Source organism: Scatophagus argus, chromosome 1 (assembly GCF_020382885.2).
Source record: "Scatophagus argus isolate fScaArg1 chromosome 1, fScaArg1.pri, whole genome shotgun sequence".
Lineage (NCBI taxonomy): Eukaryota > Metazoa > Chordata > Actinopteri > Scatophagidae > Scatophagus > Scatophagus argus.
In genome coordinates this window covers 23,381,651-23,396,888 of record NC_058493.1, presented here as the reverse complement: position 1 = coordinate 23,396,888, position 15,238 = coordinate 23,381,651, and the positions used below count along the sequence as shown (strand labels likewise).

General features: G+C 41.8%; 1 protein-coding gene across 1 annotated transcript in view; it reads right to left on the bottom strand.

Annotated features, from left to right (window-relative positions):
* The window catches only part of LOC124061414 (E3 SUMO-protein ligase PIAS1-like), a 44,669-nt gene extending 29,431 nt beyond the window's left edge, over nucleotides 1-15,238 (bottom strand). The window contains exon 1 of the mRNA XM_046393195.1: nucleotides 15,168-15,238. Within this exon, the coding sequence (XP_046249151.1) occupies nucleotides 15,168-15,191 (24 nt within the window). The 5' untranslated portion in view covers nucleotides 15,192-15,238. The remainder of the gene's footprint in view (nucleotides 1-15,167) is intronic.

Genomic DNA, 15,238 nt, shown 5'->3' with positions numbered 1-15,238 from the left:
CAGTGCAGCGAGCCTGAATCAATGGATGGTTCAGTCATGACATTGATTAAAGCCACTGAGAGACAATGAGATGCTTTAAAGTAATATCAAAGAGGCTTTTTGACATTATAGTTTCACAGTATTAATATCCGATGAGGCAGATGTTGCTTACTGATCCCCTGAAAACATAACAGCGAAAATCATTTCATTTTAACGACTTGAAAGTTTCTCCCTTTTGCTTAATTCTGAAAAACAAAAAGCATCATAGGCTTGACCGCATTGAAAATTCAGGTTTGAACAAAGCGCGTTCGTGTGACGATGTGCTCTGTTATATTGTTCTGCTCAAACAACTTGACATGTAGGTGCAAAGGGAAGCTGCAACAAAGGAAGGAGGGTGAAAGAGGCAGAGAGGCAGCAACACAAAGAGAATAGCTGGGGGTGGTAACAGGGGAGTCACACACAGACACACACACACACACACACACGCACACATGCACACACACAGGCCAGTGTGGATTTTTAAAGAGCAAAGTTTTCTCTTAAATTCACCAACATGTGACATTTTGTGCCAGTAAATAATATATTCAAAAGTGACAATTTCAGGTGTCAAGAAGAGTTTCACCGTCCAGTGAAGTGATTCTCGTTTGGCCAACAGCTTGACTGACCGACTCATTACACTAAGACTGAAAGCCACAAACACCCAAAATGTATGCGCCTATGTATGCACCAATCACCAAGACAAATTCCTAGTAATGTGAAACCTCTTCATTTACATGGCAATAAAGATGATTCTGATTCCTGATTGTGAAATAATGAAACTTCAACAGGCAAGTACAGAACTACACAATCAGAAATGTGCAATTAGAAGAAGAAGAAGAAGAAGAAAAGAAGAAGAAGAATAAAAATAAGCAGAAAACATTTTTCAGTGCAGGTACTTTTCTGTAAACCTTTTAAGGAACCCAGGAATTTTGCCTACGTATCCACCACAGGAACCAAGTCAGTTTTGGCTTCTGGGTAGTGTTACTTAGCCTCCAGAAAGTCCCTCCTGTCATTGTTCTTTCTGGCACCATCCAATTGCTTGACCAGTGGCTGACTGGTATAATACAACCTTCATCCTACAAGCTCTGTGCTGCAGTCATTCAGACTGCAAGTGGGCACTTGTCACCACTGAATATTAGGACTGCATCAAAGCTCCCAGGTCCAAAAATCCAAATTGTTTGAATTGGCAACATCGTGTACCGATATCTTCTACACTCCTAGCCCACACTATACCCACTATCACTCAGTATCATTTTATTTTCTTTTTCTTTAATCAACCAAACCTCCTCTCTTATATAATTAGATAAAATCCCCTGCCCCTTCCTTCCATCTACTTCTCAGTCTGTATAAATTAGAGAAGCGCTACTAATTCTACCAGCCAGGCCACCTGCAGAAGGACAGACGTGCAGCTCAGCAGAGCATACAGCTGTGAAGATGTGACAGCTTCTCGCGTTGGATTTTTCCCTTTTTTATTTATTTATTTATTTTTTTTAATAAAAGCCAACTCAACTCACCTTTCCAAAAAAGCTTTGAGCAAATCCCGTGAACAGACGGTGGGATAAACAGACTGAACAGGATGGAAATAAAACCCCCGCTCAACTCCACTGGCACAGCAGTAAAGAAACCATCATTTCTCACAAAGACAAAAGACACACTTTAAAAAGAAACTGACTGAACCTAAACTTTACATCTTTGTGTCTAACTGACAGATTAGTCATTCAGAAAAGTCTTATGTCCACTCTGGTGTTTGGACTGTGATTAGTCCTTCAAAGCTGCTTCTGTCTCCTGCTGTTTCTCTCTTGTGCTTGCTGAGACATGTTGCTCTGTTTTTCCAAAACATCTGTAGCTGACTCGGCGTCCAGACCGGCCCAAAATTTGGAGAAAATGTTGCTGGGCCAATGGCGACTACTAACAAGCCCTAACAGATTTCCATCTCTGTTGATCATTCACAGAAAACTCTACTTTGTAACTACAACACTTTATGAGAAACAGCTGCTAGAGATGCGGGTCTACGTTTCCTCACAGTTGTGGCCTTCTTTTCCAGTCTCAGCCTTGGTTTCCGACACCCCTAAAGAGAACTTTTTCAAAAACTCGCTCCTGAGTGGTTAAAACCGAATTCAGATAATCTGTGTATCGATAAGCAGTAACAGGTGATCACAGAGAGTAGGAGGATAAAGAATGACGGTAATGGAGAGTAACCAGGCTGTGTTTTATCCCACTCCTTTCTGCGATGCACAGTTTTGTTGTTTGCTGATCACAAGGGAAGCAGGACGAAGATATTTAGCCATAATTCAGAGTGGATCTTTACGTGAATGTCCCGAAAATTGTACTTTATGCACTACAAAACAGCTTTTGCTCACAATTGCCCGATTTAGTGTGTACATTGTGTCAGTGTTGACTTTGAGACCGACTTTAACGATGGTAACCACAATCTCATCCCTCGGTGTGTTTGTTAGATTCTTGTCGGACTGGAGAGAGGGGTGTAAGGTAATAATTTGCTGTGTCCAGAACTGGTGAGAATGACTGATGGAGGGATAAAGGGAAGGGGGGGATGGGCAGAAGAAGAAGAAGAAGAGAGAGAGAGAGAGAGAGAGAGAGAGAGAGAGTGCAGCTGAGCCTCCAAACCAAATGAAATTCTCCACAGCTCGCAGTGAAAACACAGGAGAGAGGGGGTCGTTTAAGCACTAAAAATTCCCATTACAATTTTCTTTTAATAATGTGATATAATGTTCTTCAATGCTCGAAACCCACAAACTAGTCTTTGGCACAACCTGAGCAAATTTAAAATGCTTTGTCACAAATCAATATCATCCAAAACTGATCCAATATCCAAACGAGCAAACAGACAAAACTGAAACGTTAGAAAAGAGTGAAGCCCAAGGTGACATCTTCAAAAACACCTTCAATTTTCTGACCAACAGCCCATAACCCAAAGATACTTGGTTTAAAATTAAAAAGTAAACACAAAAAAAGCAGCAAATCCTTGTGTTTGACGAGCTTTTTACATCCAGGAAGCGGATTAACTGTAACACAGCTCCAAATGTCAGGTGTCTAACATCGTCTTTGCTGAAAATTAATGTGACTTTTACTACGAGGACTCCTTAAATAAGGCTTCTCCGCTCTACTGCAGTCACATTTCAAAACACCGACCACTAAACTGACAGAGGCAGAGAGGTTCAGAGTGACACCAGTGCATCTGTCAGAGGCTTCGACGTTATTAAAACACACGGCTTACAGAAACATGCATGCTCAACTGACAGCATTACTGATTATTAAGAAACTAAACTGTTGTAGAAAAGTCAGAGAATGGTGATGAAGATCACTGTTATTCTGCACTCTTCTCCTGAATTCAAAGCATCCCGTACATGATCCCTTTTCCGTCTGCCAATCCTGACAAAGTGCACTGTGCAACCTTAACTCTGCACACCGACGCCAAAACCATTAATTCTGCATTTTGTTTGGCTTTGTCTTAACAAATACGGCAAACTAGTTTTTTGTGTTTGTAGTTAGAGAGGTTGATCACAATATACTGTATAAAAAATGTTGTTCTAATTTAGATACTTTTCTGTTTCTGCTGTCAGACTCTGGAAGTAGTGAGATTTGATCTAAGCTCATTAATACTAGACATTTACAATGAATGATCACAGAGGAAGTTAGATATGATGGAAGGAAAGAGGCAGCGGCGAGGCCGCCTGGGACTGGCCGATGGCCAAGTCGCCTTGAATGGGCCGAGATTAGCTTTTTATATTTCTACCTCACCTGAAAAGATGACTGCTTAGAGCCCAAACAATTCAAAGCAAAGGTTAATTTTAGCTTAACAAAGATGTATCAGCGCTGAAACTAACGATTGGAGTCTCTTAAATAAATAATGAATTAACTGGATTAATTGATTATAAAAGAGTTTACTGGATAATTTAGTGGCTTGACTAATAGATTAATTGACATGCAGCTCTAATCAGTGCTGGCCTACAGTGGGAGTCTGCCAAAAACTTTTGTTATGTACTGAAAATCCCTTTTCAGTACATAACAAAAGTTTCTGTTATGTTATGAACTGAAAAGGGATTTTAATTAGAGTTTAATCTGTTGACAGTAATGACTCAATATAGTTTATGAAAATCCAGACTTCTTTTATTTTAAAGGCTGCAAATTGAGTCCTATATTTCTTATCCCAATCTCAATATTTTTGTTGTGGTGGTACTGCTGTACATGGTGATTATTAAGTGTAAATTATTTTCCAGAGGGTTACTGTGTCAATGTACTGTTACATTTGCGGTCAGTGTTAGGTTAGGCCTTATTTTTCAATGCTCAGTAACAATAACATAAACTACATTTATTTATAAGTAAATCATGACACCATAATGGGGTTCAATTATTCTCTTGTGCTTTTCCTACTGACATGTCAAGATGTATTCTGAAAACTGACCATTACTGATTTTTTTATAATTTAGTGTCCTTAATCTTAAATCACACAAAATCAGCAAAAATGCAAACGTTAAAAGGGAAACAACCACCAATAAGTGCAAACAGAAACACACACACACACACACACACAGGGACGCCAAATATTTCGTGGTTGTCATGCGAGTTGCTTCACTCCCACTGAGCTCACGTGCAGAGTGCAGTAACAAAGACTGTGCGCACATGCAACAGCTCTGGTACACAAAGAGATAGCATGCAAGAGGAAACATGTTCTCTCACACACACAAACACACACACCGAGCATCAAGGCCCACGCACCACACGAGAGATCATTAAGCCCACGGTGATTGCATGTGCTGGCCAAATGGCTGGTGTGGGGGTGTGTGTGTGTGTGTGTGTGTGTGTGCAAAAACTCAAATGTTCACCGTTCAGCCACATGACCATCATATGAGATGCGCACAGTGACACTTTCTGCATGTTTATTGGGTAAGTGATTAAAAGTGCAAAGATGCCAGAAGCCACAACAAGCTCCAAACTTTCCTTTTCACAGGGCTGACAGACACAAAAGATGTTGATGATTAACATTGCCTATGGTTGAGAAACAATCGTTGGTTGGTTTGGCCTGGTGTAAATTTAGTCTGCATAGGAAGACAGATTCAGGCTGACTTTTTTTCCCCTGCAGCTTGAGGCAACACAGTAGCTACAATAAATGTTTTCTCTCCTCGCAACAACACTGAGAAGTAATGTGCCAAAGCGGGAGCCTCTGGACCACACCTTGATACTAAACTGCAGCCCTAAGCAATAATTTTACACTTTCACACTTGAAATTAGTCAGAAAAAACTGGCAGTCAGCTAAACCTCCATGTTTCTATCGCTGTCTTCACTGACTGGGGATGCAGACGGTTTCTAGGGCTAAGACTACAATCAGTCCTATAAGAAACAGTCCAACTACGACTCCACGAGACAATCTCTGGGGATTAAGGACTAATAAAACTGAAAGACGGTACAGAAATTCTGATGGACGTGATGGCACGGGGTCAGAAGCACAACTTCTGATTGGTCAACAGACTCAACCAAGGTATCATACGCACAGCGAACATTCAGCATTGGATTTATTTTCATTGATTTATTTTACAATGTCACCATAAAAAGACACTGCAGATTTCAAAGGGATGTGCTTACCCTACAGGCCTTGCTGAAACAGCTAATGGTTGACTTCTGGGCAAAAGAAAGTCTCTCACGTGCAGCGTTCAAGAGATATCCAATGTTAGTTACTTGCTCTGAGGTAGCCTTAATGTTAAGACCTGACAAATATCCATAGTGATGATTATGGAAAAAATTACTTTCTTGTTACTTATGCCTTTGTTTGAGGTCTGTGTTTTAGGGTTTCCATTTAGGTGATATTGGGTGAACAGTAAAAGCAGGAACTATTTGCACAGTGAAATTCTGCAGTAAAATGAGGCTGACAGGTGAAACTAAGTTCAAGACCACAGCGATTAAGGCAGAAGCTACAAAAATACTGAGACAAAACAAAATCTTCTCTTTAATCGCTGGCAAAGCCACATAGCTGTACAGATGGTGGGGGGGGGGACTTCACGTGGTCGGTCCTGATACCTAGCAAGACCACAGCGGTGTGACACGGCACAGCTAACCCTTGCTGTGATGCTTCAGTGGATGTACGTGATATCACGGCTTGGCTTGGCTTGGCTTGGCTTAGCATGTTGCGGCTAAAGCAGACTGACGCAGGCCCATGGAAAAACCTTATTCGAAACAGGATGATTCACAACGGATGCTCATGAGAAGACCAGTTAGAGACGCCGTGTAAGCTGAAGTGTTCACATGTGCAAATGATTAAATGACATCTAAATGTCCGTATTAGTAAAATGAATTTCCCTGCCCAACAAAGACGTTCACAGTAGGCTGCCAGTGTCCGACCTGAGTTCAACCCAGGTTTGTCACAAACAAAGGCTTGCTGACATGAGCTAACCTGTTTTACCCAGGCCACAACATAGAGATGAATATTAAGTCTAAATCTTCCACTAGCGCCCCCACCTGAACAGACCAAAGTAACGGCTTTGAGCAACAGACATCGTTTCTCTTTGAGTCGCACTTTCTCTCAGTAGAGCTTAAAAAAAAAAAATTCTGCTGCACTTTACTTGGTTTTGAGGAGGTGAACAGTAATGCAGTTCTTTTGAGTCCCAGGAGACTGGAAGATGGTGAGGCTAATAATGTTGTGCCAAGCAGTTTCTGAAAAGGTTCTGCAGGATGTGTGTGTTTGTGCGTGGGTGTGCGGAGGTTGCGTAGGCGGATGGAGGGGGGAGCTTGCACACTACCTGGCCATTATATAAAGCTCCCACTCTCAGCTAGAGGTCTCTGTACTGAGTGCCAGCTCCCTCCCGATCCTCCTCCCCTCTGTCCTCCCATCCCCCCACCTCTTAGCCTTCCAGCTACTCTGACTCAGGCTTAACTCTCTGCCTGTTTTTTTCCCTCTCCCTCCTGTGTCTGTGGTATCAGAATCACAGCATGCATTGTGGATTAAACAAAAGATGGACTAAAATATCAGGCCATTCCTTCCCCAAGCAGGATCAGTTCGTGCAACCCAGCTGGACTCAGTTCAGAATGATTTCTCTTTTAATCATCAGTACATTAAATGCTGTGCCACCACACCTGAGGCTATAGGAGGTCTAGTCCCAGCATGCCACAGGCAGATAGTAAATCTGAAACCCGTCCCTTTCAATGCTGAATGGCGCAAAGCTGTGATGACAGGGTGGAGAGGGTACCAGAACATTGCAGGTACATGCTGCCGGTAGCAACCAAACAACAAAGTTTTTGCTGTGATGTATGTGGACAAAGACTGTTGGCAGGAAAACAGTGATGGCAAAGTGAGCAGGGGCAAAACACCTGTTAGATTAATCCTGACCTCACCCATCTTAAGGAAAGCAATAAGAAATGGAAGCTAAAAGGCCCGACAACAAAGACATTAGACAGCAAAATCCAATTGCACTGATTTGGCGAGAAAATGAAGACGAGTAGGAAGACCAATGAGCTGCAGTAGCCCTCTGCACCCTTTTAATCCTGCAGAGTTGGCGGAGGTCTGCAGACACCGAGATGAAGGAGAACTGTGAGTAGTCTGAGACTGCAGGCTGTGCAGCAAGCATGTTGCTGGTAGAGTAGCAGCAGAACAGATGCCTTTTTATTATGAGTGTCCTATCAGATTTTGGACACAGGACCACCTGGGAACTGCACTCACATTATGGTGGTCGTGTCCTGAGCTTCATTCAGAGAAAGGCGTCAGGCTCAAGTGGGGACATGAGGCTGGTCTGGGTTGAAAGTCTCCCAATTCAATTTCTACTCTGCCTCACATCTCACTACAGCTACATGATGGGAAAAATGGACTGCAGTTCATTTTTGCTGAAATCAATATAATATCTTTGATTTCTTCTTTTTTTATTATTTCTTTGTTCAGCAGCTTTCCACAATACAATAAATTAAAATTACAGCCTTTGGCCTGCGGACATTTTACTAAAGAAGTATGAAAAATAAATCATATCTGATACTTGCTTAGGCCAAGTTCTAGGATAAAACTAAGATGTCGCTCACACGGCATTGGTCTAACATGGTCTAATCGTAAAACAGCAAACTTAGCTGTGACTACAGCTCCAGCTTTCATCAAACACGGTGCAAAAGGTGAGTGTGTGTGTCTGACTTTTCAGTCTCACATGTCCTGCAGAGAGACAGACAGAGACAGACTCTCCTCTCCTCACCCCTCCTGTAAATGCACCGATTGTTGTGGGACCTCCCCTGTTTAATGAAGCTCTGATTGTGCCATTGTTGTAAGCCTGTAAGTGCACCTTGTTGGTGCGATGTCGTTTGGCACCATGCTGGTTTTGATGGTTCGTGTCTCCGCACGCAGCTCACCTACTGTTGAGAAAACTGAAAAATCAAAACCTCAAATCAAATAGTTTTAGGTTTGTTGGTGGGGAATGAGGACATCTGTTAGTTAAAATGTACTGCTTTTATTTAAACTCAACGTGTGCGTGACCGCTGACTCGCTCCTCACACATTGGTTCCAAACAGGTTTCGGTACCCACCATGAACTAATCGATTGGTCAAAAACCAGAAAATAAAACTACAACCTGAGCAAAACAATTCATTTGGCTCTAAAAGAGAACCAGATTCATTCTGATGGGCATTTTTCTTTTGGTTCCCTACAGAAACACGCTAGTATCACGCAGAGCTGGATTACATCCCAGAAATGTGTATAATAAACATTCAAATGGACTGAAAGCAGAATCAACCAGAAGGTCATTATTCCACAGGTTAACTGAATCATCACAACATTTTCATTTAATGTTATCCTTCAAGCAAAGCACACAAAAGCTGTTTTCTTTAAAATGCAGAGGGAATTTCCGTTCACAGCAGGCTACTTCCTTAAGAATGAAGAGGGTTTGGAGAATCAATGTCTAAAGCCGCGGTCCCTCGGGTTACAGGTCGCCGAAGAGGCTACGGCATGCGCTCACTTCTATTATTAGCCATTAACCCTTTGAGGTGACTGTTCAGTACTGAACAGAAACATCTTTACAGTTGGCTTCATTCTCTTCTGGAGATTCACAATCACTTCCTCATCAACTGAGACAAAAAAGCTGTGGGGCTGCAGGTGTTATGCTATGACGTGGTGGAGAAACTTTGCCAAAAAGATAAAAACGCCTGGGAATCTTGAAGCAGATGTTTCAGTTTTGTACGACAAGGTGTCCCAAATCCTTTTGTTGTCTCTGTCTGGCTGAGCTGTGATGTAGGTGCTATCAGGTGTTTTTGGCAACAGGATGTCTGACATACCGCAACAGGTTTGCAGGACTTAAAACTTGTGCGCCAGATCTACTGAAAAACGGCAGTGAAACTTGACACAAAAATAAAAAAATAAAAATTCTGACACACTGCTGCAAATCATAAGTGAATTCTAAGCCACAACTTACAAAAGTGACAGTGAAACTTAATTCTGCACAGAGCGGCACGTCACAGGGTGGAAAGATTTATTAACGTCAAGGAGAAGGTTTCACCAACACACCAGACTGCTAAAGCCTGCCGCTGTGATAACAAGGTTTCCTTAGGACAGTTTTTATTCATTCATCTTTCTTGTTGGGGTGGTTGATGGTAAACAAAACCGTGCGGTATGTACCTCAGTTTAAGGGTCAAGGTTCAGTACATTCTCAGGGAACATACAGCAGGGAACACATCGTGGAGAGCATAACATTTTTGTCATTTATTGTGAAAAATGTAAACACTCGACAACAGCACATTAGCTATAATTCATACTGAAACAGTTAAGGAGTTCAAATAATGTCATTCTGTCAATAACAAAAACACACGAATGTCAGTAATGCTCCACTGTAAGAGTGTTGAGAATTCCTGAATGCTGGAATGACTGCACACATGAAGGCGTACTGTTGCAGAGTTCAAGCTCTTGTATCATTGACCACATGCTTAAAGCCCGTAGACACACTCTGAAGACTGAGCACAGTCACATATTAAACACAAATACTATAATAGTTAGCACTTTGGTCTGAATGTGCGGCGAAAGGCTGCCTCAACACCGAGGGAAGGCGGACTTGCCTTCAAGATGGTTTTTGTCTCGTTCCTCTAATCGTCAAATTCATGCAATGCCGTCATAAAGGACACGTGTTTACGCAGATTTCAGTTGGATGATATCGGCACACAGTTCAACATTAACTGTTGTCCATTTTCGTTGCGACTGATCGGGAAACAGCCATACGCCCATACAGTAGAGCAGCAATGCTACATGAGCTGATAAACAACAGTGGACCAAAACGGACCAGGTAAAACTGGGCATAAACAGACTATTTTGACAGCAAATGTCTCACACTGAACACAAGGTCCTGTACCGAAGGATCCAGGATGAACCGTTACCATGTTACACACCAACATCGCTCTGATATTCCAATATTTAAAAACCTAAAACCTCTCTCTCTTTCTTCTGGTTGGAAACATAATTGAGCTCCAAACTGCAACCTCCCCATGTCTCTCTCAAAATGTGACATGTTTCCACGGCAACAAGGCTGTAACCAAATCACCACAGGAGTTAAGAAACGCTCCATCTCTCCGAAGCCTAACAGAAGTCGATGGCTGCTCTCACGGGGCAAAGAAAAAAAAAGAAAAAAAATTTCAGACAATAACAGCTCAAATGCTGGGCTGAAGACAGAGAACATGTGTCATGCAATCTGAGGTGACAAAGCATGTTTCTTATCTCTACCTGGCAGCCTTACTGATAAACTTCACTAAATGCTGAGAACAAGAAAAAAGGCAGTAAACTCTCTGTAACAGTTTGTTCCAGCTTGCTCAATGCCAACCACCTCTGACATCTCTGCAACAGACGAGACATGCAACTGCCCGTTTCGGCTTTGGCACTGAGAGCTGCTTCTAGTGCTTTTGTGTCCGAGGTGATGCTGTGAAAGGCCTGGTGTGAGCTCAAAATACATGCCAACGTATGAGTAAGATTTAAATAGACCAACAGATGAGAACGGTTATCATTCACATTTCCATGTGAACGTCTAATTCTCTTTCAACCGTTAATTAACTGCAGCGATAATGACACTGACAATAAGGGAAATAGGCAGGTGTTGAAAGGACGTAGGGGAGCAGAGAAGAGGACCTGTATCATTAAGGATTAACCCAGCCACAGGCTCTACAAATAGACTGTCTCCACCTATAAGCCGCCAGCACACAGACACTTATTTGTATTGCCAGGTTGCTCCTGAAGCAGCTCCAGAGAAAAGAGGAGACAGTTCAAAGAAGCTGAGGCGGATCGGGACTCCTGTGAAACAAAATGCAAAGCAACAGGACACATTTGGGGGGGCTGGCAGCATCAGAGGCTTTCACAAGCACAGATCTATGCACCAATTCACCAAGTAGGCTAGAATAATACACAGCAGCATGTGCATCAGCACGTGCAGCAGCGCAAATCTATATATTGTGAAGCTGAAACGAGTACTGGAATAATAAATGAACAATCCATAAAATTAATCAGCAACGATTCTGATACTCAATTAATTGCTTTAAGTAAATTTTCAACCCAAAATCCTAACCAGATTTGATGCCTTTTCTTTAGTAAACTGAATGCCTTTTGGCTTGACTAAAACAAGCAATCTGAAGACTTCAGGAAGCCGTGAAAGGTAATTTTTACTAAATCTTGCTAAATCAGATCATTTTGCCCCTAACTGCCATTGTGAAATAAACAATTTTTTTACTGAGATCAAAACAATTAAGTAGGTAGGGGATAAACTGTGGTGTTACTAGAGCTAGATCGATTAGGTGATTAACAGAAAATGAATCAGAAACTACAACTATTTAGTACGGTAATTCCAATCATTCTCTAGTTTCAGCTTCCCACATGTGCTTTACATACACATTTGTAAATCTCTTTCAGCTCTGGATGATAGCCGATGGCCAAATTTCACAATTTCCTGACAATTTATTGAAAAAAAAAAATTAAGTGAGAAAACAAACAGCAGATTAGCCAACGGTTTAAATAATTTGTCACAGAGCAAATAGGAATTCTGTTTAAATGCAGCACAGAGCAGTGTAATGTTTCTCTGTTTCTGGTGGGCTGATGACTCCTGTCACACACTGTCACTGTTGTTCGTTCGCAGCAAAAGCAGGACTTAAGGCCAGGCCAGCGTGCATCATCAGAGCCAGTGGCTGACAAACACACCACATCGGTGCAGTCACTAAAGCCACACACACATTTTCATCTCAGGTGTGAAGCAGCAGAGTTATCGGGGCTCGTTTTACCTCTTCAAGTCTCAAGTATATTCACATCACAAAGGAGACGGCTGAGGTGACACGCATCATCATCATCATCACGATGAATTATAACATTCCAACATAAACATTTTAGGAGTAGTAACCCACATGTTGGTGCAACATGGTGTATCTTGGCATAATACTGTATGTATCACAGTGCAAAAATCCTACACTGTGATGAAGGGAGCTAAAAAGAAATGCATATTCCAATACTCCAAACATTTTTGCTTGCATGCATTTAACATGATCCATCAACAACGTCAACTGGTGAAGATCTCAGCTGCTGCATGTCCTTGTCCTACTCTAGAAACGTGAAAAATAGCTTATGTGAAGGTTTAAATTCAACCAAATTCGGACATTTTAACTGAGAAAATTCTCAATTAGACAATATTTACTCTTCAGTTTAACTTTATGCCGATAAAGATCTGCTTGTAAAAAAAAACAAAAAAACAAAAAAGTGCTTTTAATTATTTTCTCTTTTAACACAATAAAGCCGTGTCAGTTTTTAACCAAATCCTATGAAATCAATTGGTTTTAAAATGTGAACTTGAACACAAAGTTCTTATTGTTCAGGGTGTGTTAAATATATTGGGGGCTCGTCCGCCATCAGTATCATCAGCATGTGTTGTGTTGGTCACTGTGCTCTGAGATGTCCTATAATATGAATACCTAAATTATCATTAAACTGACAGTAGATTTTTTTTTTTTTTTTTTTGCTTTAATGTATCATTCTGAAGTAAATGTTAATTACACAACGTGGTGGTAATTGAATAATGACACCCTAAAAACCTCGCTTTCACTGTGCAATTTTGTCCACCACTTGGCACAAAATCTCCTGGGAAAATAAAGGCTGACTGGCGATCCATTCAGGCTGGCAGTCTGGCACCGTTTCTATCTGCTTTCATGTCTCCAATAAAATTAAATGAATAAATAAACTCTCTTTTGTCTTCTATCAATGGTAGCTGCGACACCCACAACTTGGAAACCCAATCAAAAATAACAATGAGACAAAAAAAACCCCCAAAAAACTATGCAGTTTGAGGTTTAGGGGTCTCATCTCAGTGCATTACTGTTGAATATTTTTGTTGTAAAATGTTGTGTGTAGCAGCTTCAGCTTCACATCAGCTTCTTCAACAATTAACAAGGTGCAGAATTGTTTGTTTTCAACGTATAACTTCTGAAAACCTGTGGGGTTATGTCGAGCTCGGGTTCCACGTACAGCAAAGAAAACAGTCATTTCAGAGATGTTGCTGCTGACTCTGTGAGAGGAAGAGTCCAAACCAGGATTTTAAACAGGTCGGCCATCTTCCTTTATGTGGGTTTAGGAAATATATGCATTTGGGACATAAAGCAGCAAGTATTTCATCTTTCTGCACTGACTCAAAAAGCTTTCCTACATTTTGAGGTTGTATTTCAGAAGTGCTTGTGAGTGACTGACTCCGGCGATGACACTCAAACCAGTTCAAATCAATCACCACTAAATCACTAACAGACTAAGCCTCACTCTAAACAAAGTCCTCAGGCCAGTCTGCCAGATGCAGTCCCACCGTGATTGTATATGCTGTGAATATACAGAAACCATATATATGCATTTATAAAATCTTCCTTCGAGAGGGAGTGTGTGATGTATCATCAACGGTTCATGGCTGTCGTACGGTCAACACTAAAATCACTGAAAAACAGACCAACGTAATGACTTCCTTTATGCTGGTCCAGAGGTCTCCACCATCCACTTGTTTTGCATGCCGATCGCCAGATGTTCAACTTCCATTATACACATGAGAAAAAGCAAACAAATGTTGAAGCTTGACAAGCTGTAAGAGCATTGGACTATCATCAATCAGAGTATGCCTACAAAGGCGTTGGTAAGCTACATAGGAAGACCACATGTGACTCTTCCAAAAAACAAAAACCCTGTTCATTACAGTGTGCTGAGCAGCAGTTGACTCAAAGGAGCAGGTACAGATGTACAGATGTACAGATGTACAGATCCACAGATCTACAGATCCACAGATCTACAGATGTACAGATGTACAGATCCACAGATCCACGGCAGGCAGTGGAAACCAAAAATAACATTGATCAGTAACAGCTCCACATGTTCAAACTCTGCTTTACAAAGTTAAATTAAAACAATACTGGAGTGCAGCTGTCAAGGAAAAAGATTAATGTTAAAATATCAATGGGCATCAACGATGAATATTATGAGAATCGACCACCTGGGCTGATAAAACAGTTAGCCGGCTGAATGTGTACCGTTACATGAAGCGACGTGTGTTTATTACGCATGTATCAACAGGTTAAGTGAGTCACACGTATTAATGAACGGGCCAGGTAACGTTACTTCAGCGGCAGACAGACAGTATCAGCGCGGACACAGTGACAGGTATCGATATCAACTTTATAATCGATCATATGGTGCGGACGAATCCGTACATGTGGCTTGTTTTCAAAACACGAAGCAACACGCACGATGCCGCTGTCATATTCAAACCGCCTGACAGTCTGGACGCTGTCGGCGCGACAAACGCTCGTAAGCAAATGTTCATTTTGCTCAGAACGTCTGCCTACAATCGGCACACAGACGGTTATCATGTCATGAGGTGAACCGCTGCCTTAAAACAAGACACAGTGGATTGTTATTAAAGTGAATACCGCCCCGCCAGGAGCTGGTGTACTGAAGAAAACGGTCCGTTCAGCCAAACCAGCGCGTCTCAACATCAACATAAACATGCTCGCGCAAGCTTTGGCGCTCGCGGATTCAATAAAGTTCCTGCTGCGTTTGAGCGATAAACACCAGATCTGACAACATCGCAGCACACGAAGACTTAAATCACTGACGCGCTGTGTGACTCGGCAATCAAACGCTCGGTAACCGAGTAAATTTATAATGATTTCGGGCTGCGCCTTACCTTCAGTTCCGCACTCTCCGCCATCTTGTATTTGTTTGCGCAGGCGTGGTGAAGCGTTATCACATGACTGG